General features: G+C 56.5%; 1 protein-coding gene across 6 annotated transcripts; it reads right to left on the bottom strand.

Moving 5' to 3' along the window:
- Nucleotides 1-3,378: 3,378 nt before the first annotated feature.
- On the bottom strand, nucleotides 3,379-20,471 carry RBCK1 (RANBP2-type and C3HC4-type zinc finger containing 1). Of its 6 annotated transcripts, none has more exons than XM_034641877.1 (14): nucleotides 20,417-20,471; nucleotides 19,714-19,803; nucleotides 18,350-18,494; nucleotides 13,281-13,374; nucleotides 12,956-13,154; nucleotides 11,673-11,794; nucleotides 11,356-11,529; nucleotides 10,045-10,205; nucleotides 9,672-9,917; nucleotides 8,854-8,965; nucleotides 6,308-6,487; nucleotides 5,450-5,548; nucleotides 5,000-5,143; nucleotides 3,379-4,061 (listed from the first exon to the last, which is right to left on the bottom strand). In XM_034641877.1, the coding sequence occupies exons 2-14, from the start codon at nucleotides 19,733-19,735 to the stop codon at nucleotides 3,981-3,983; spliced, it is 1,779 nt and encodes a 592-aa protein (XP_034497768.1). In that variant the 5' UTR covers nucleotides 19,736-19,803; nucleotides 20,417-20,471; the 3' UTR covers nucleotides 3,379-3,980. The 6 variants fall into 6 exon arrangements, with proteins under 6 accessions (XP_034497768.1, XP_034497769.1, XP_034497770.1 ...); XM_034641878.1 differs by having other exon boundaries at nucleotides 20,304-20,443; XM_034641879.1 differs by lacking the exon at nucleotides 20,417-20,471 and adding an exon at nucleotides 20,326-20,344.

Below are 20,471 nucleotides of genomic sequence, written 5' to 3'. Positions count from 1 at the left end.
AGCATCCACAGGGCTGGCCAGGACACCACCCTGCCTCTGGGCGCTCACACACTAGAGTTGCATTGAACAAGCGATTTGTTCTGAGTGGCAGATTCGGTGGTCGCTTGGAGTTGATGGTTGAATATAAAGAACAGAGTTTTGGTGATTTGAACTTGGAGGTACATGTGTGGTATGATAAATACTTGTGTTTTGTCCCCAGTTCCCGACAGCCTTAGAATTTCCTGATAGCAGCGTCTTTGGTTGTTCACAATGATTCCCTTTTGATTCCCTGTGACTTTATGCTAATGAGGTGACAAGGTGGGGACACTAGGGAGTTTCAGGAATGGGCAGGTCAGCAGAAAGACCAAGCGATTGGAGGATGGGACTTCCAGCCCCTCCCGCTGACCCCCTCCCCCGGCGCAAGGGGAGGGGCTGCTGGGGAGCCCTTGCTACACAACACCAGCTCTGGATTCAGAGATTCTCACTGAGCTTCTAGGTGAACCCCTCAAGGTGCTGGGAGGGTGGCGTTCCCAGAGAGGGCTTGGGGGCTGCACCTCCTTCCCGCGCGCCTTGCCCTGTGCATCTCTTCCGTTTTACTGTTTGCAGAGTTGTAGCCTTTGTAATAAATCCGTAAACGTGAGTAAAGTGTTCTGTCAGCCCTTCTAGCAAAGTATTGAACCTGAGGGGGTGTCGTGGAAACCCCTGAACTTGTGGTTGGCCGGGCAGAGATGCGGACAGCCTGGGCACCCCATTTGCGGCTGGCATCTGAAGTGGGACAGTCTCGGGAAACTGAGCCCTTTAACCTGTGGGGTCTGATGCTACTTCCAGGTAGTTGCGTCAGAATCGAGTTGAATTACTGGGTGGGTTGGTGTTGGAGAACTGGGGCGGTGGGGGCAGAAAATGCCACACGATAGGCGAGGTGGAGGGGAAATTGTGTGAAAACAGTTGAATAAAAAAATGCGTGTTTCGTGGAGAAACGGAGTGGGTCCTGCCAGCGCAAGGGGACCTGGGGTTCAGGCCCTGGAGAAGGGAGCTGGGACTCTCCGGGGGCAGTCTGGGGAGTGAGATGGGCCATGACCACAACTGGTGGCAGGACGGCTAGTGTGTCCCTTCCTGGTGGTGTGAGCTTCTGTCAGACTCCAGACTCGGGGTGAAGAGCCGTGAGATGGGGATCGGCCCCTTCCACACGGGCGGCTTCACAGGCTGAGGTTTGTGGGGTGCCCTACAAACCGAGAGCTGGTGTGAGTGCTTTACTTCCATTTCAGTGAACGTTTATTGGTCCAAAAATGCCTCTAGCCAGCCCCGCGCCAGGGCCCCCCGGGCTCATCCAGGGATTAAGCGGTGACTGAGGGAAGAACAGGCTGGAGGCTTTTGCCGAATGCAACCGAGAGGTGATGGGGCCCGAGGTTCGGCCTGGCTCGATCTTCTTTCCCCTGCCCTGCCTCCCCTCACCCCCTCGCCCCCCCACCCTTCTGCTAGGTCTCGTGCTGCCTTTTTCTCTGTCCTTACAAAGGCCCTCTCCTTCTAGGAGTCTTCTCCAGATTTACAGATGGTTGGAATTTGCCCAGCAGGCTTGGTGAGCCAGCAAGGCTGTGGGCTTGCCTCCAACTTCCTGCTTTTAAAGTGAGTGGCTTTCGTGCCAGCCCCGGACACGAGAGGAGGACGTGTCAGCCTCGGCAGGGGCCGGACAGCCGTCCTCCACGGCCGGCCCGCACCAGCCCTGGCGGCTCTCATCCGCGGTGGGCTTTCCACTCGCCATCCCCTGCCCCAGGAAAGACTGTCGCCATAAGTCCACGGGGACCTCCGGCAGCTTGCTCAGGTAGGTGGCTCCAGTCCAAAGCCCGTGGGGTTTCAAGTCTGCACTGGGCTTTCAGTGGTCGGGCCCCCCCCCCACACACACACACAGGCCAACACCTTGGGAGGGGGAGGCACCTCCCCTCGACCCACAGTAGGGGGCATCTGAGGCCCGCCCATCTTGGATCCTTCACCAGCTGGCACGTAAGTGCTGGAGGCCAGAAGCTGGGACAGCCTGCACCCCTCCATTCGTACTCCTGACCCTCTCCTTGGCTGCAGCAGATTCAGTGTCTGCCCGAGTGGCCCAGTGAGCGTAGCCGCACTGCCCCCGGGCCTGCCTTGTCTTCACTTTTCATACAGCCGTGGGTAGAGATACCTCATAATGCTGTTGGACGAAGAATGGTACAAGGCCTCGGGAAAGGCCACAGTGTGGGGCGTCCTGGGGGTGAGGAGGACTGGGGTGAACCGGAGAGCCACGTGAGGAGAGCTACACTCAAGGACTCTGGCTCAGTCCTGCCCCGTGGAAACGAGGATCCAGGCTTACAAGTGTTGTCTCTCTCAACAGAAGCTGGGCATCTAGGTTTTAATGCAGTACCTCTCAATTTAGAATTATCGGCAACCAACTCAAATTTCTAAAATATCGGGTAGACTGGTTCCAGCCTGTGGCTCGTGAGAGAATGGTCTCTGCTTAGTTCTTGTGCTCAGGCCCCCGAGGGCTGCCAGACAGGCCCTGGAAGGAGGCAGAGGAGCTGGGGACAGAAGACCTTCCGCCCCCACTGGGCCCCATCTCCGTCTCCTGCAGCCCGGCTCTCCTTAGCGCGTTCCGTGTCCTCCCAGGCAGCGGCTCGCCCTGACCCTTCTTCCTCCCGGGCCAGGGAGGCCGGCAGAGCACCAGGCACTCGTGTTCTCAGCCATCTCCACCCCCAGTGTCTGGGGTCCACACTGGAGTCTTGTCATTCAGGGACAGGGTGGCAATGCCCATCCAGGCACCGGAACAAGCCCTGCCCCATCCCCCAACCCCAGCCAAAGCCACGTGCCCCAACTTCCAGAGCCTGGAATCCAGCCAGGCCTTGAAGGGCAGGGACTGCCTGTCGAGACGGTGATCCGCACTGAAGCTCAGATGACACGTTTACCATCAAATACCAGATCTCAACGCGGAAGGGGCGTTGGTCAGAGAAGGCAGCAAAACTTCCAGAATGGACACCCACAACCGTGTTTTCATCTCTGACCGGCACAGAGTGACACCAAAGCTGTGCCGTCTCGCCTGAGGTTTCAAAATGAGGGTGGCCCGCCCCGCCACCCCACCGCCGCAGCATCACGTGTTCCTGAAAGCTCGCTGTCCTCCAGCCCCACGCGCCACCAAGGGGCCACCAGTCTGCAGCCTCCCGGACCCCGACACACGGCAGACAGCCCGTCGGGGTGCTGACCCGAGAGCAGGCAGCCCCTCTAGTGGGCACGGGGCGCCTGGACCGGGGCAGGGATCCCGGTGCAGCTCACACCCTCGCACCACCATTGCCGGAGGCTACCCGACCTTGCCTTGGTGCCCCCAGAGCTGGCCATCCTGCCCGCGACGCTTTCATGCCCTCACCACGTCACACTCATCCCTTCCTGGAAAGCCATTTTAATTCGCTTACACAGGCAGCCGAGAGGAGGCCATGGAGATGAACCCGACACGCCAGGTCTCCCTCCCGGCTCCGAACGGCCAAGCAGCAGCTGTCTCACAGGCCCCGGGCCTCCGACAGCGAGGACAGAGGAGAGTCAGCCCCAGAGAGCCGACGGGGAACGGGTGGGCTCCGGGTGCACAGCATTGAGCAGATGACGGTGGCGGAAGGGGGAGAGTGTGGACTCACTCAGGGCTCTCAGAGGCTCCATGCGGCAGGGCTGTGTTTAAGTCTAGGTCAGGCAGAGGGAAGAGCCGCAGAGAAGAGCGGAGAGGTCTGGCTGGCAAACCCCAGAGAAAGGGCAAAGGCCCTGGGGCAGACGCAGCCACGGATAACACCGACGGCAAGCTGACGCAGGGCCCCCTGCAACACCCCTTGCAAACAAAGCCATCCACACAGCTCAGGGGCCTTGGTCTCTACAAGGCCTGTCTCAGCCAAGCGCAAAGGCATCTCCCAGGCCAAAAACCAGAGCCAAAGCACCAGCGCTGTCCCGCAGCAGCATGGGGATGTGGGGCTGGGTCAGCGTGGGGACCGGGCCATCCTCAGCTAGTGGCAGTTCTGACAGCTGGGGTGGCAAGGGATCCCATTCACCCGGCAACGGCAGCCCCCACTGGTGTCTCCTGGGCCCTAGAGGATGGGGAGGAGAGAAGGTCGTGACAGTGAAGACAGTGCCCTCCCCGTGCTGCATGTCTCCACTCCGGGCCTTTGCTCGGGCAGGTTCACCCACTGCGAAATGGCCCTCTTCGCCTCGGCTACCCGATGGAGGCAGTCAGTAAGACCTTTCTGTGCTCCCACGGCACCCCCAGTTACATGGTCTCGGTCTACGCTCCCCTGGCCCAGAGCAGGCAAAGGAGGGTGATGGATCATTGCATATCCTGCGTGGGTGTGCACCCTGGCAGCGGAGAGAGGGCGGCCCCTCTGCCTGCGTCTGGCCCGGGGTCCACCCGGAAGGAACGACGAGCCCCCGTCTCCAGGAACGCTAGTCTAGTAAAGAGCTGCTCCGCGCAGCGCTCACCCGCCGGCACCCGCGGAGCACCCCCCCTTGCACGTGCTCAGCGGCCTCTGAGAAGGCGGGAGAGGCCCTGCCCGCACCTCCATGTTACAGACGCACAGCCCAACCACGAGGCCTGGGGGCGCTCCACCTGACCCCAGACCTCATCCTCATCCTCATCTCGGCCCTGGGGGCGGGAGGGGGGCAGCCTCCTTTTTTTGTAAAGGGCCAGTTCCTTCAGGTTTCTGGGGCCACACAGTCCCGGCCTTTGTAGCGCACACGCAGCCACAGACAGGAACAATGGGTGTCCGGGGCTGTGCTCCCGGGGCTCAGCTCCCATTGCTTATGGACAGGACACTGGGATTTCATACCCTTGTCACAGCTCACAAGATAGTCTTCTTTTCTTGGTACTTTTCAAACATTTAAAAAATGTAAAACACGTTCTTACTTTACCAGCTGGACGAATACAGGCACTGGCTGGATCTGGCCCAGGGGCTGTCCCCCATTCTCAGGCAAGACCCCCCAGGGCACCTCCCCTTAGCACCCCCAAGCCTCTGCGCTCCAGAGGACTCACCCCAGGTCCCCAGCGTGGGCCCTTGGTGACCCAGCAGATTTCCGTGTGGCAGACAGTGCAGCGGATCCAGTCGCAGCCGTCCTTCTTCTGCACCACTATCCGGCACTGCGGGCAGTGCATGGCCTCCCCCTGCTGCAGCATCGACTGGGGCAGAGCGGGAGCCGGCCTTCAGCCCCCGGCCCCCCGGCCTCCCGCAGAGCGAAGCCAGCTATCCCTCTGGAGTCGTGGACCCACTCTCCTCTGCAGCTCCACCCAGGCCTCGTCTCTGGACACTTCCTGCTGCTCGCCCCCCGACCACTTGTCCTAACGAGGTCCCGTTGCTGGATGGCAGCGACGCCAGAACAGGGCAAGAGCGTTCAGGGCTCCTGAATCGCAGCCCTGCGAAGCCCCCCACCCGCAGAGAGCTCCCAGAACTCCAATCTCCAGGCCCTCACCCCGACCCTGCCTCACCCTGAGCATCTCTGTTGTCTGCCGGGCGGCCACATCGTTCTGAGCCCGCAGGGCCAGGTCATCCTGGTACTCCTTGCAGTTCATCTGCTCGTGGATGGCCTGCGGCAGGGTGAGGGGCTCGAGGTGAGAAGGTTCTTCAAGAGGTTAAGAAGCTGAGAGATGTGACGGGCACTTATTGCCTCTAGATGATGTCACGGACAGGGCCTCACTTTATAAACCAAGTACCCATTTTATGGAAGGGGACCCGGAGGCCAGGGAGGGGAGGCCAGGGTCGTCCCATATGATGATGATAATACCCACGTATGCTAAGTCCTGAGGGCAGAGAAATTCCTACATCCCCTGACCCCACGGCTGCAGCCCCTCCGTCCCTGGCTAGACTCTGCCCTGATTACAGGCCTGATGCTCCGAGACTGAGCTTGCCTAGGCTGTGACCAGGCTCAGACCTGCCTACTCGCTCGAGACCGGTCTCTTCAGTGGTCAAGTGCTGAGACAATGGAGGGAGGGAGCGGGCTGAGGTCAGGGTCCGGCAAGACTCCGTCTGGGTTTGGGGTCAGGGCTCAGTTTGGGACGGGGGCCACGTTGGGATCGGTCTGTGACTGGAATCAGGGCTTGGTTAGAGGCCGGGTCAGGGCTCAGCACTGGGCTGAGGCTCAGTCTAGGCTGAGGTTCCATCGAGGGCCAGGGCTTGGTCCAAGGCTTAGGCTCCGTGTGGCGCCCAGGCCAGGCCCCATGACGGACACGCAGCTAGCTGTCCTGACAGGCTAGTGTCACAGCTCCCTTCCCAGGAGAACAAGCACTGAACTGCAGTGAGCTCCTGGCAGGACGAGGGGGATGGACAGCACGGGTCCCTGTCCCCACCTTACAGACCAGGCAGTTGATGTGGAAGCACACCGGGCAGGTAAACTCGTTGACGTCATCCTCAAAGAAGCACCATCCCTTGCAGTCCGGGGTCTTGCAGTGGTAGCTGAAGGCGCTGCGGTTTTCCGCGATGGAGACGCCCAGGTCCAGAAACCGCTGGTAATCCTCGGGGGGCAGCAGCTGCCAACAGGCCACAACACACAACCTGGTTTGCTCGGGGTTCAGAACAGCCAATGAGGGCCCTCCTTGCCCCCAAATATCCTCTAGGAAGCCCCCAACCCACGAAGTCCAACCTAGCCCCAGCTCTTTACTTCTTACGACCCTCAGGGTTTAAAAACTCCATTCAGAAAATGGATTAAAAGTTCCAGAGATGGATGCTGGTGAGGGCCGCATAACAACATCAGTGTACTTGGCGCCACAGAGCTGTACACTTAAAAACAGTACAAATGGGGGGAAAAGAGGGTAAATTTTGTTATGTGTATGCTACAATTTTTTTAAAAAAGGAAAAAACAAAAGTAAAAACTGGTATTGCTGGGGAAGATGTGGTTAAACTAGTATCCTGGTACATCACACTCTGAGAAAGCAACATGGCAGTTGTGTTTCAACAAAACTTCTCTGATCCTTTGGGATTCACTCCATTTCCACGAGTTTATCCTAAGCAAATAATATATAAGAAGAGACACCGGGCAAAACGTTCCTTGAAGCATTCATTACAAACTGAGAAACTGGAATTATTATGAGAAGAGGTATAAGCAAGATAGGTGCCATAAGATTTATGATAATCCTTAGAAAAATTTTATGGCAAAAAAGCAGAAGTGGTTGTATCTATGCTGATGACAATGAAGGAAAAATCACGCCTACTTTCTGTATCTGAATTGGGTGGTGGTTACAAGAGTTTCATTTGTCAAAACTCACACAACTGCATGCTTAGAATGGGTGCATTTTATTGCATGCCAAGCTTCCCTTAGTAAACATGATTTAAAAGGAATAAAATCATGTCTGCCCACAGACATCAAGGGAAAGAGGAAAATGTAGTCGGGGATTCCCTGGGATAGCAGGGTTGTGGGTGACTTTTCTCTTTGATTTCTGTTCCAGTTTTATGTGGTTTAGGCATGTTTTGTAAAGATAACCTCCACTCATTACTCTGTTGATCCCTGCCCGTCTCTCCCTCTGCCACACCTGACCTTTTTGGAGTCTTGGGTCAACCCCCAGGGGCTCTGGAGAAGCATGGGCCCTGCAGCCCCTTGGCAGGAACTCTGGTCCCATCACAATGCCCTTGGCAGGGATGCATCTCAAGGAAAACCCTCTGGGCAATGACCACAGGTGCCAGGACATATGGAATGGCTGACTCTGTATGTCTGGGAGCTTTCCAGGCCGCAGTGAGAGGGCCTCAGCAACCCTCCGGAGCCGCCCTTCCCCGATGCCCCACAGACAACAAATAAAAAAAGGCTGTTCTTGGTGTAGGCAGAAGTTCCCCACACTCTACCCTTTCTGCCCCCCCCCCTTTTTCAGCTGAGGTAGACCCCCTGGGCTCCAGGAAATACTTAGTGCAGTCAAGGAGGTTCGCAGAAGCAGGACCCTAAGAGAAAGGCAGGAGGAACAGAAGTCTTCGGGATGTGACTGTGGGGGTCTCCCATGTGGACCTCAGCCACCTTTGACCCTGCCTCATGTTTTGGCCTGGGAATCCCAAGATACCCAATTCTGAGAAGCCCCTTCCCCAGCAGTTTAAAAACCATGAATCAAGCCCACTTCAATTTTCCAAGTGGGGAAATGGAGACTCGCAGAAGAGTGAGAACTTGGTGGGTGGTCCTGGCTCGCAGGGACTCTGGGCTTGAGCGTGCTCACTGGGAGGGCAGCAAGTGAGAGAAGAGGACAAGCACTCTTGCACTGGAACCCCCTGATGGCTGCTCTTGGAACCTGGGGACCCCCAGCCCATGAGCAGGCCTGGCCAGCTTGCCCAGGCGAGAGAGTAAAGTGGAAAGAGGCCAAGCTGCCCCCACCACTGCAAGTAAGGCCATCATGAATCAGTCCACGACAGCTAACCCACCAGCTAAACCCACCCGAGACCGGCCAGGCCCAGCAGGAGCTAGAAGAATCAGGAGCTACGAGAACAGTCTGGCCAAGCCCAATCCCAGTGACTAACGTGCAGATTCATGAACTAAACAGCGGCTGTCTAAAGACACGTGTCTGGAATAACTTATTCCGCAGCAAAAGCAAGCCGATACAGCGCACCACGTTTGAGTGCTACCCTAGAGCCTTTATACACACCCCTCTCATATTCTTCACAGCCTCTGAGGAAACTAACTTCGACCCTAACTGAGATGAGAAAAGCAAGGCACGGGTTGAGTATCTGACTTGAGGTCACCCGGGCCAACAGTCCCAGTTTCCCCACTCTTAACACCTCTGCTGTCTTTCCTTCACAACAGCGGTTTCTTTACCAGCTACTTCCCCCAAGTCTGGTCCTCTTCACTGCTTGGCCCCCAGCATCCCCCACAGAAGGGGGATGTCAGAGTGTGCCCCTCCCTCCCCCAGCCCCCAGGCCTTACCGCCCGGATCTCCCTCTCCAGCAGCTTGCCCGAGCACGAGTAGGTGTTGTCAATGAAGGGGCAGGAGACCTCGGCCTCCTGGCTGTTGCGGATGGTGCCCTGCAGACACTCCCTGGAGGGGGAGAGGGGGGAGGGGTGGAGGTTAGGGTCATCTGAACCCCATCCATCCAGACTCCACCCCTCACATGGTAGGCTTTTCTTCAGTACCTTCCTTCCTTAGTCCCCCTCCCACAACCCCATCAGCAAGGCCTCCGCTTCCGTCTACCCCGCTGCCACCCCCACGGCTCTGGTCCAGGCCCCCAGCAGGCCTCGCCTGGAGGACTGTGGGTGTGGCTCCCCTGGGATCCCTGTGTCCACCTCGCCCCTAGGGTTCACTCTCAACACAAGGGCCACATTGTTCCCAGCAGCCTCCCATCCTGCCCTGCCCAGAGCAAACCTGCACCCCTCACTACAGTTCCCACGAACCCCGGGGCACGTCCTCCCTCACACCTCTCTGTCCATCCCTCTGCTCTGGCCACACCGACCCCTGCTTGCCACAGAAGGGCCAGGCACATCCCTGCCCCCGACCTTCTGGTCTCTGTTCAGGTGCTAACCTCCCGTGGGGCTTCCCTGACCCCCTTCTGAAGCAAAGCCCTCCTTTTCCTCATAATTCACCGGTACTTAGATCTGACACAATTTACAATGATACCGGTCATTACTGGATTACCATCAGCCTCTCCACTGGAGTGTAAGCTCCAGGAGGCAGGAACAGCTTTTTTGTTAAACCCCGGATCCCCAGGCCTAGTCCAGTCCCAGCACCCCGGGGCCACTCAACGCACGTCTGCTGCGGTGAAGGAGGACCCGGTCTCCACAGCCCAGGACGGGCAGCCTGCCCGCCAGCCAGGCAGAGAGCGGGCTTGGCGCATCGGCCAGGGACAGGGCCTCGATGCCTTCGGCTGGACCCGCGCAGGCAGTGGCAAGGGGCGCAGACGCTGGAACCAGAACGCCTGAGCAGTGTGGCCTCGCGCAAGCCGCGGGCCTCGCGGTACCTCGCACTCCTCGCTCGCACCAAGCGGAGACAGCGCCTACCTCGCAGGGTTTTGCCGGAGTCCAATGAGACGTAAGAGCACGGGCCCCACCCACTCTCAGCCCTCCGGTAATGGGCGGCTGCGAGAAACGCTGCACCGCTGGGGGTGGGGGTGGGGGCCGCACCTGCAGAAGGCGTGCAGACACTCACGCAGCACCACGGCATCGCCGGGCGCCAGCACCAAGTAGCACACGGGGCACTCGGTGGGCTCGGTGTTCAGCACCAGGCTCCTCTGATCCAGCTGGACGTGCTGCAGGTAGTTCCCCTCCTGCTGCTGCTGCTTCCGCTGGGCACACGGGGCGGGGCCGCGGGGCGGGTCAGGGTCTCAGGGGAGGGACAGACCAGGAAGGGGGCGGGACCGCGGGGGGGGCACCAGGTCAGACCCCGGAGGCGGGGCAAAGCTGGGGGACAGTCAGGATCCCTGGGTGGGGTTGGGAGCGGCCTGACCGTGGGCAGGAGACGAGATGCTGGGAAGTGTGGGGCCAGAGCGGGGACAGGAGGGGAGGGAGAGAAGCCAGGGGCAGAAGGCGGGCCAGGCGGGGGCAGGTTGGGGCTGCAACCGGGGGTCAAGCCACGCGAGGGAGTGACGGCGGTAGGGAAAGGAAAGGAGTTAAGGTCTGAGGGGGTAGTCTGGGGTAACAGGGCTCACATCCCTGCCAAGAAGCAGGGCAGGGCTGGGCAGGGGGTGGGGTCGGAGCCGGTCAAGGTCACAGAGTGGGTCAGGGGTACGGAGGTGGTGATAAAGCTAGGGAGCAAAGCAAGACGGGAGAGAGGACGGGGTCTGGGCCAAGGCTGTAGGGAAGACCACGTATGAGGTCATGGCTGGGGTGGGGCAAGGACAGCACTGGATCCAAGGGGAACGCAGGTGGGGGTTGGGGGACATCCGAACATAATGGGCAACACTCAGGATCTGGTGTGTGTCAGGATCGGGGGCAGAGCTATGCGAGGGGCAGGACAGAGAGCGGGGTAAATCTCGCAGGGAGCGGTGAAAGGCTGGGTCCAGGCTCATAGGAAGTCAGGAGTGAATCACAACAGGGAGGGAGGGGTTCAGGAACAGTAGGGTCCAGGGTGAGGTGACGTCTAAGTGGAGCAGGAGCTAGGTCATAGGCGGATAAGGAAGAGGTGGACAAAAGCATGGTCGCAGCCAGGGCACTGGAGTCCCAGCCAGGGGAGTTGTATGCACAGTGGGTGTGGAAGTCAAAGCTAGGGGCGGAGCCACAGTCCAAATTGGGGCGGGGCATGTGATCACAGCCAGGGAGCAGGGTCTCAGCACCTAAGACCTCCAGGAGAGGGCTAGTCACCTCCCCACCACTGGTGCGGTCGGGAGGGGGCAAGGCAGCAACGGGGGAGGAGCGGCAATGCGGAGGTGCCTCCCTTCCCGTCCTACGCCTCCCCGCCGCGTCTGCGGGTGTTTGTCCCTGGACTTCCGCGCCCACCTGCTGGTACTGGCGCAGCGCCTCCTCCTCGCCCGCCAGGCGCGCTCTCTCCTCCTCATCGGGCTGGTACGAGGCGGGGACCTGGTAGGCCTCAGGCCGCGCCCGGCAGCACATCTCGCAGCCGGGCCTCGTGGGCTTGTTAATGAAGGTGCAGCCCGGGCACTGCCAGCCCACCTGGGAGCAGAGTCGGGGGTGGGGGGTTGAGCACAGCCCGGCGCCCGCGCGAGGAGTCTGGCAGGGGCGGGGCCCGGGAGCGTGGAGGCGGAGTCGGGGGCGGGGCGCGCGGTCACCGGCTCGCGGAGGCGGGGGCGGCTTACCGGCGGGGGTTCGGGCGTGGCGTCGGGCTGGCCCCGCCCCGGCTCCTGGGGGACTCCGGGCTTCGTGGGGGCGGGCTCCAGGGGGCCCCGGGACTGCAGCGTGAGGTCCTTGAAGCCCAGATCTAGGGAGGAGGGTTTAGAGGGTGGCAGATCCAGGCAGACCACTTCGTGCACACTCTGAGCCAGCCAGGCGCCCTGCACCCCCCACCCCCACCCCGCACCGCTCCCTCCTCCCTGGGGGTCTCCAGTTCGGTTCGCCAGGTGAGCCTAGACCTGGTTGAGTGTCCGGCTCCCACAGGGTCAGGGTCCCTCCTCCGCCCGTGAGTGCTCCTGCGAGCTCCCGGCTTAAAAACCCGGGTCTAAAAACCAGCCTCCGATGCCCCTGAACTCATGCCCCCTGAACTCATGCCCCCTGAACTCATGCACGATCGCTTGAGATGCTCCTGCCAAACGCTGAATCTGCGTCCATTCCCGAGGGGGCGTCGGACATAAAAACAAAAAACAAAACTGGCCGGACTCTTCAAATATCAGGAAAGTCAAAGGAAGACTGAGGGCACCAAAGACTGAAAGACCTTGCCAAGTGTCTGGCTATAGGACATTCGTTCGACAACTGGTAAAATCTGGGTAACATCTGTGGATTAGATCATAGTATTTCATCATTGTTAATTTCCTAAATTTGGTAGTTGTATGTGTAAGAAAATGACCCCTTTTCCAAAAACATGCACACTGAAGTATTTAGGGGAGAGGGACATCATGTCTGCAACTTCAGAACAGTTCAGAAAAAGATTATTTAGACATATAAATAATTTTATATACAGAATGACAAAGCAAAGCAGTTGTGAAATGTTACTATTTGGGGGAATCCATGTGAAAGGTACTTGGGAATTTGTTACACAGTTCTTTGTACAATGTTGCAACTTTTCTGTAAGTCTGAAATATTTCCAGAGAATAAGCAAAAAAAATAGAATAAACGCTATTATTATCATCATCATATCCAATTTATGGATTTAGAAACTGAGGAACAGAGACAGGAAGGGACGTGCCCGAGGTCATACAGCTGATGAACGCCAGAGCCAGGACTGAACTCAGTCCCTCTTGTCCCTTAGACCAGCTGCTCTCAAAATGGCTCAGAAATGGCTCCCTCCGGGGTGCCCTTTGTCCTCTCTTCCCCACTATGGATAAGGTCCTCCCAGTGAGAGCTCCTGACCAAAAGCCATGGGCTCCGCTCCCTCTTGGCCTGGGATCTCAGGTGAGTCCCATGTGGCTCAGAGGCGGAGCCTCACCTTCCAGCATCCGCAGCTGTCTCTCCCGCTGCAGCTCCTGAGGGTTGAGTGAGGTGTTGCAGGCTGACAGCACATAGAGGTAGGCACTGTCCCCATTCCGCCGCACCCCATGCGAGTGCAGGGTCTCCTGGTCCCGGGCCAGCCGCTGCCCGATCACCCACTGCTGCAGGACGGGCGGAAAGCCGTAGTCCAGGAATACCTGGAGGGGGATGCGGAGAGCGAGAGAGTGGCAAGGGCGGACCAGAGTAAAGAGAGGTAGAGGCAAAATGGGAAGCATCTGCCCTGATGTGTCCCTTCAGTGTGGCCCCGCCCCCTGCCAACTCACCATGTCCTTGAGGGAAGCCACGGTCATGTCAGGACGCACGGTGAGCCAGATGGTGACCGTGTGCATCTGAGCATCCTCTACGCTCACCCACAGCCTGCGGAGAAGGTCACAGGTCCAACCCCGGCCACCAGCTACGGGCATGCACGTGTCTGCACACTTGTGCACGCGCATGCCTGTGTACAGACACATGTACACACGCCCACAGCCCCCCAGTCTAGGTTAGGGGCCTTTCCTGGATTCCCACAGCCCGGGGCCTCCTTCTTGATCAGAACCCACTGCTTAAGCCCCTGCAATGGCTCAGCACTGCTCGGAGAATCAGATCCACGCAGCACACGAGGGCCTCCGCGATCCACCCCTCCCCGCTCTGCAGCCTCCTCTCTCATTCTGTCCTTTGTTCCTTAGCCAAGCAGTTATTATTTCCTATACGCCAAGACACTTCAAAGCACTTCATATGTTTTAGCTCATTTAATGCTCTCCACAAACCCATGAGGCCCATGAGGTGACTGCTGTCACCGCTATTTTAAGGATAAAAACCCAAGGCACAGCCAGGTCACACTGACTACCGAGGAAGCACTGAATGTCTGTGAGAGGCAGGATTCCAACCCGGTGTCATTCCAGGGAAACACCAGCCTTCTCAAGGACCCTTCAACATTTCTGGAAGATCAAAAGCATGAAAAAGAAGGGCTAGGATAAAAACTAAAAACAAACAAACAAAAAACCCAGAACTGATCCCAAAGGAAACAGAAAAATCGGAGTACAGAAGAGGAGCAAGGAGCAATTAGTAAAGGAGGACAAGCTCCTGGAAATGTAAAAAGTGACTCCTGACTAACCTAACCTTCAGATCCAAGTACAAGTTCACGAGAAGAACTGGGGATCCTAAATGACAGCCCAAGACAGCAGTTAAGAAATTGAGAATGGGGGAAAATTCTGGAAGTCCAAGACCAGGTTTCTTTTTTTCTTTTTTTAAGATTTTTTTTTTATTTATTTGACAGAGATAGAGACAGCCAGCGAGAGAGGGAACACAAGCAGGGGGAGTGGGAGGAAGAAGCAGGCTCCCAGCGGAAGAGCCTGATGTGGGGCTCGATCCCGTAACGCGGGGATCACAGCCAGCGAGAGAGGGAACACAAGCAGGGGGAGTGGGAGAGGAAGAAGCAGGCTCATAGCGGAAGAGCCTGATGTGGGGCTCGATCCCGTAACGCCGGGATCACAGCCAGCAAGAGAGGGAACACAAGCAGGGGGAGTGGGAGAGGAAGAAGCAGGCTCATAGCGGAAGAGCCTGATGTGGGGCTCGATCCCAGAACCCTGGGATCATGACCTGAGCCGAAGACAGACGCTTAACCAAGAGCCACCCAGGTGCCCCTAGAGCACGTGACTCTTGATCTTGGGGTGGTGAGTTGGAGTCCCATGTTGGGCGTACAGATTACTTAATAATAACCTGTAAGTATGTGAGGCAATGGACGTTAACTTATTGTGTCCTCACTGCACGATACACACAAGTACCAAATCATGGCATACATCTAAAATGATTCTGAGACTCCACTTCCCACGTGCGGATGGGAAGAGGGGTGCTCCTCACACAGCCCCCCGCGATTCTCGGGCACCAGAAGGGCGTCCTACACTGCAACTCAATTCTGACCCTATCCACCCAGAGACAGCAGCAGGGTCCACAGGCTGAGGGCTCAGACTGATGAGACTGCCCCCCCATGCCAATCACAAGCCCGGTGGTCACCTGTGCTGACTCACCAGCTATAGAGTCGGTGGTTCCAGCAGCCCACTCCTCGGGTTCAAATAATTTGCTACAGCAGTTCACAGAACTCGAACATTCTACTTACTAGACCACTGGTTTGTTATAAAATGATAGAATTCAGGAACAGCCAGGTGGAAGAGACATGGAGGACAAGGTATATGGGAAGGGGTGAGGGGCTTCCCTGCCCTCTTGGACTGTACCATTCTCCCCAGATCTCCATGTACTCACCAACCCAGGAGCTCTCTGAACCCTGTCCTCTTCTGTTTTTATGAAGATTTCATTATATAGGCATGACTGATTAAACCATTGCCGGGGACTGATTCAACCTCCAGCCCCTGTCCCCTCCCGGGAGGTCAGGGGATGATAGTGAAAGTTCCAACCCTCTAATCAGGGGGTTGGTTGCTCTGGTGACCAGCCCCTATTCTTAGGAGATCTGGGGGACATCCCAAAAGTCACCTCATTCACAAAACAAAAGGCACCTTTACCACTCTCATCACTTACGAAGTTCCAAGGAGCTCTATGCCAGGAAAGGACAAAGACCAAATATATATTCCTTATTATAAATCACAGTATCACATCACCTGAAGCTAATACAATGTTATATGTCAATGATACAGTAAAACTGGAAAAAAAATGTCCATATAAAAGCTGGACACAAATATTCACAGCAGCAGCATTATTCATATTAGCCAAAAAGTGGAAAAAACCCCAAATTTCCATCAAATGATTAATAGAGAAAATATCGTACATTCATACTATGGATTATTATTCAGCAACAGAAAAGAATAAAGTTCTGGGGCACCTGGGTGGTTCATTCAGTTAAGCATCCGACTCTTGATCTCAGGGTCGCGAGTTCAAGCCCCGCACTGGGCTCCACACTTAGGGGAGCCTATTTAAAAAAATAATAATGAATAAATAAAAATAAAAGGAATAAAGTTCTGATGCATGCTACAACACGTATGGATTGAGAAAACATTATGCTAAGTGAAAGAAGACAGACACAAAAGGCCACATATTGTATGATTCCATTTCTATGAAATACCCAGACGAGGTACAACCCTGGAGATAGCAAGATCAGTGGCTGCCTAAGGCTGGGGCTGGGGAAAGGCAGGGAGATGAGGAGTGACTACTAATAAGCACGGACTGGGGTTCTGCAGGGGCTGATAAAAACGTTCTATAAGTGGGGCGCCTGGGTGGCTCAGTCGGTTAAGCGTCTGCCTTTGGCTCAGGTCACGATCCCAGGGTCCTGACATCGAGCCCTGCATTGGGCTCTATGCTCAGTGTGAAGCCTGTTTCTCCCTCTCCCTCTGCTGCTCCCCCTGCTTCTGCTCTCTCTCTCAAATAAATAAAATCTTTTTTTCTTAAAAAAGTTCTATNTTGGCTCAGGTCACGATCCCAGGGTCCTGACATCGAGCCCTGCATTGGGCTCTATGCTCAGTGTGAAGCCTGCTTCTCCCTCTCCCTCTGCTGCTCCCCCTGCTTCTGCTCTCTCTCAAATAAATAAAATCTTTTTTTCTTAAAAAAGTTCTATAATTGGGGCGCCTGGGTGGCACAGCGGTTAAGCATCTGCCTTCGGCTCAGGGCGTGATCCCGGCGTTATGGGATCGAGCCCCACATCAGGCTCCTCCACTACGAGCCTGCTTCTTCCTCTCCCACTCCCCCTGCTTGTGTTCCCTCTCTCGCTGGCTGTCTCTATCTCTGTCAAATAAATAAATAAAATCTTTAAAAAAAAAAAAAAAGTTCTATAATTGATGGTGGTGACGGCTGCACAACTCTGAATATACTAAGAGCCTTGAACTCTACACTTTAAATCGTTGCATTGTACGGTATGTCAACTGTATCTCAATGAAACCATGAAAAGGGGCGCCTGGGTGGCTCAGTCGTTAAGCGTCTGCCTTCGGCTCAGGGCGTGATCCCGGCGTTATGGGATCGAGCCCCACATCAGGCTCCTCTGCTACGAGCCTGCNGCCTGCTTCTTCCTCTCCCACTCCCCCTGCTTGTGTTCCCTCTCTCGGCTGGCTGTCTCTCTCTCTGTCAAATAAATAAATAAAATCTTAAAAAAAAAAAAGAAAGAAAGAAAGAAAGAAAAAAGAAACCATGAAAAAATCAAATGGGATCCACCAGCATCATTGAAAATCACAAACTATGAGACGACTGTCTTACTATGCAGCAGAAAAAAGCAGCAGGAAAAAAGATCAACCCCACCGTTTACTGAGTGATTGACATGTGTGAGGCACTGGGCTAAGCAACGCAACATCGAGTTTCAGTCTCCTGGGGAAAGACTAACAGTTCCATCCCTCCCTTGCTTCTCTTGCTAACAGAACCCCTGAATTCCTGGTCACACTTGGCTACCTGGTCACGTCTCACAGCCTCCCTGCAAGCCGAGGGTGGCTGCGAGAATAAGTTCTGGTCCACGGGAATTTAGTGGAAGAAGTGTGCGACTTTCTGAGCTGTGCGCTCTTAAGTGCGGGAGGGGGTGTCCTTCTTTCCTTCCATAGAGGCCGCTTTGGGGCAAGAAGCTGGAGCAAGGGAAACGTGATCAAGGCAAAAGGGCCACAGCAACCGCCAAAGCTGAACGCAAATAGGCTCATTAAGCCACCACCTCAAAATGCCCATGGCCCTAGCTGACCACAGGTTACTTAACACCAGGCACGGCTCCCAAGAAAGGGAAAATTCCATCCGTTCCCCTACTTCCCCACTCCGCCCTTTAACTACAGCCCCCCACCCTGCCTCATTGCAGACAAGTCTCTGTTTTGCTATCCTGCCCACCCACTCCCTTGTAGTGTATTCAATAAACTTCTATCTCCTTTGTTCTGCCTAGGGTGAATCCTTTCAACGCCTGGGGCTGCCAGCTTCCACCCGATTGGGGGGCCCCATATTTGGGGGTCCCCCATCTGATCGGGAGAGACACCACACCTTTCTCCTTCCTGCTGACAAGAATGCTGATGTGATGGCTGATGTGATGGCTGGAGCTGGAACAGCCATGTTAGACCATGAAGGAAAACTCAGAATGGAGTCCGTGCAAGCCAGAATAGCAGGACGAAGCACGAGTCTGTGAGGACTACAGGAGGCACAGCCTCCGAGATGCGGATGTAGACGGCCTGCCGTCGAACTTGTTTACGCCACTGTTACGATGTTTTTTCTGAGGCGAAGTGACGTGCCATAGATCGAACAGTTGATTAGTGACACAGCTTGGGTTTGAACCTAGGTCTCCTGACGCCAGAACCTGCTGCTATGCATAACCGTTCTATAGGCAAGAAGACATCGTGGTCCGCTGGGGTTCAGGAAACCCTAAGTCTTTGGCCAACCATGCATTCCTCACCTGATGTCCTGTGTTGGGGAGACCTCAGGCTTGAGCTGCACACTCAGAGGTACCCGCTGCTCTGCCAGCCAGATGGCACACTGCACTGCTACCTGTTCATCCCCGCCTGCCACCGCTCGGCTGAGTCTCAGGGCCATCTCCTCGGCTGAAATGCAGCACAGCAGAAGCAGGTTAGCACAGGGTTTATTTTTCAGGAGCTGGGGGTGAGGGAAGTGGGGATCCCTTGTACATGCTGCTTCCTCTGTGTTCCTGGTGAACTCCTACATATCCTTCAATACCCAGCTTAAAAGTCCCTTTCTCTGAGGGGCCTTCTCTGAAACTCCCCATTCCCCCTCCCTGTTCATTTGGTTCTATTTTCCCTTCATATTCTCAGGTCCCCATACTTCCATCCATTTATCTGACAAGCATTTATTGAGCTCCCACTGTGTACCAACCACTGTCCCAGAAACTGGGATGCATCAGTGAATAAGATAAACAGGGCCCCTCTCCTCATGGACCACCCAGCCCAGTAAGGAGACGGACAATAGAAAAAAATTCAGATTGTGATCCATGCTGGCAAGGAAATAAACAGGGTAAGATCAGGGAAGGCCTCTAGGAGGAGGTGACACTGAAGCTGAGACCAGAAGGAGAAGCTACATAGGTCCAGACCCAGTTAAGGAAGAGTATACCAGGTGGAGAGAAAGGTAAGGGCAAAGGCCTTGAGCAAGAAATGGTTAGATAAGAACAGAAAGAAGCCAGTGGCACTCCATCAGAATGAACGAGGGGGTGAATGGGGTAAGACTATGAGGTCATTATACGCAAGTAATGAATCATGGAACTTTGCATCAAAAACTGGGGATGTACTGTATGGTGACTAACATAATATAATAAAAAAAATATTATTAAAAAAATAATAAATAAATAAAGCCCAAAGGGCTTTGTGGGCTAACCAAGGGCTCTGGCCTCTGTTTTAAGAACACAGAGGAGCACCGGATGGGGGCGGGGGCGTTAAGCAGGTTGATGACCTGACCTGACATGTTCTACAGTGCTGGGTGGAGGGGGCAAGGGGAGGCAAGGGCCCCTGGTATTCAGGTCAATTGAGATCTGTCTTCCCCACCAGCCTGCGATGTCTCCTATGCCCTCTGGGAGCTCCCTACCCCCATCGCAGCAGAGTTGGCTCACGGTGGCCTCAGGGGCATCCCATAATTGAACGACAAGCCTCTGGCAGCAACCAGGCCCCAAGGAAGGAAACCGAGGGGCAGGTGGGTAGAGGGAGGACACGGTTAAAGCTCCCTCTCCCGGGCCCTTCCGGGAAGACGAGGCCGGGTGCTGCTGGGGCCCACCTCCCAATGAAAGTTTCCCAGCCGCCTCCAGGGGGTGCCCACCTTTCTTGGTCTTCTCGTCCATCTGGCGTGGTTGCGCCCATCCCCCCGGGCGGGGGCAGCAGCTCCGGAGAAATGCTATCTCTGGGTCACCTGGCAGAGGGCGGACGACCACAAGCAACTCAGCCCCGGCCGGTGACCTCCAACGCGGCCCGAGCCCTCGTTGTGCCTTGGTTTCCCCAGCGGCAATTGGGTAACATCACAAGCACCGGGGACCGGGTATGGGAATGGGCCGGGACGCCGCGTGGGAGGTGAAAGGGCAGGCGGCACCGAGCCAAGTCCACAATGAGCGTCAGAGGAAACGGGACAGGCCTGGTGCGAAGATGAGACTGACGCCGCACAGCCGGGCGCTGTTTAGTCCCCCCGGAGGGCCCCCACTTTTCGCTGCTGGGAGCGCCCCCGGCGCCCGGGATTGCAGCCACACTCCCTCCCCTCCCAGGCGGCCCCAGACAGTGGGGAGGGGAGGAGAGCAGCTACAGCGGAAGGGAAAGTGAAAGTGGAGGCCCCGGAAGTGGGGCAGCAGATTGTCGGGACATCCGGACACCCCCGCCCCCACACACCGCCCGGCCCACCCAGGGGCGGCTGCCACCTACGCAGTCCCCGGCGGTCCCCGACCTGCTCCGGATCACGGCGGTCCGGGTGCTCAATGACCTGGACCGGAGTGACCCCTGTTGGGCTGACCCTCGACTCCCCGACCCTCACTCACCCGCCCAGCCGCGCCCGCAGAGCTGCTGGAAGGGGCGGGGGCGGGGCGGGGCGGG

Source organism: Ailuropoda melanoleuca, chromosome 13 (genome assembly GCF_002007445.2).
Source record: "Ailuropoda melanoleuca isolate Jingjing chromosome 13, ASM200744v2, whole genome shotgun sequence".
NCBI classification, from domain to species: domain Eukaryota; kingdom Metazoa; phylum Chordata; class Mammalia; order Carnivora; family Ursidae; genus Ailuropoda; species Ailuropoda melanoleuca.
This window is presented reverse-complemented; position numbering and strand designations above follow the sequence as displayed.

Excerpts from the sequence above, each read along its gene's own strand:
- RBCK1 (XM_034641877.1), bottom strand. The coding sequence starts at position 19,735 with ATGGACGAGAAGACCAAGAAAG. Across the intron at positions 10,206-11,355 it reads CGCTGCGCCAGTACCAGCAG|CGGAAGCAGCAGCAGCAGGA; the intron begins GTGGGCGCGGAA and ends CCGTGTGCCCAG. Across the intron at positions 4,062-4,999 it reads GCCCACGCTGGGGACCTGGG|GGCCCAGGAGACACCAGTGG; the intron begins GTGAGTCCTCTG and ends CCCATCCTCTAG.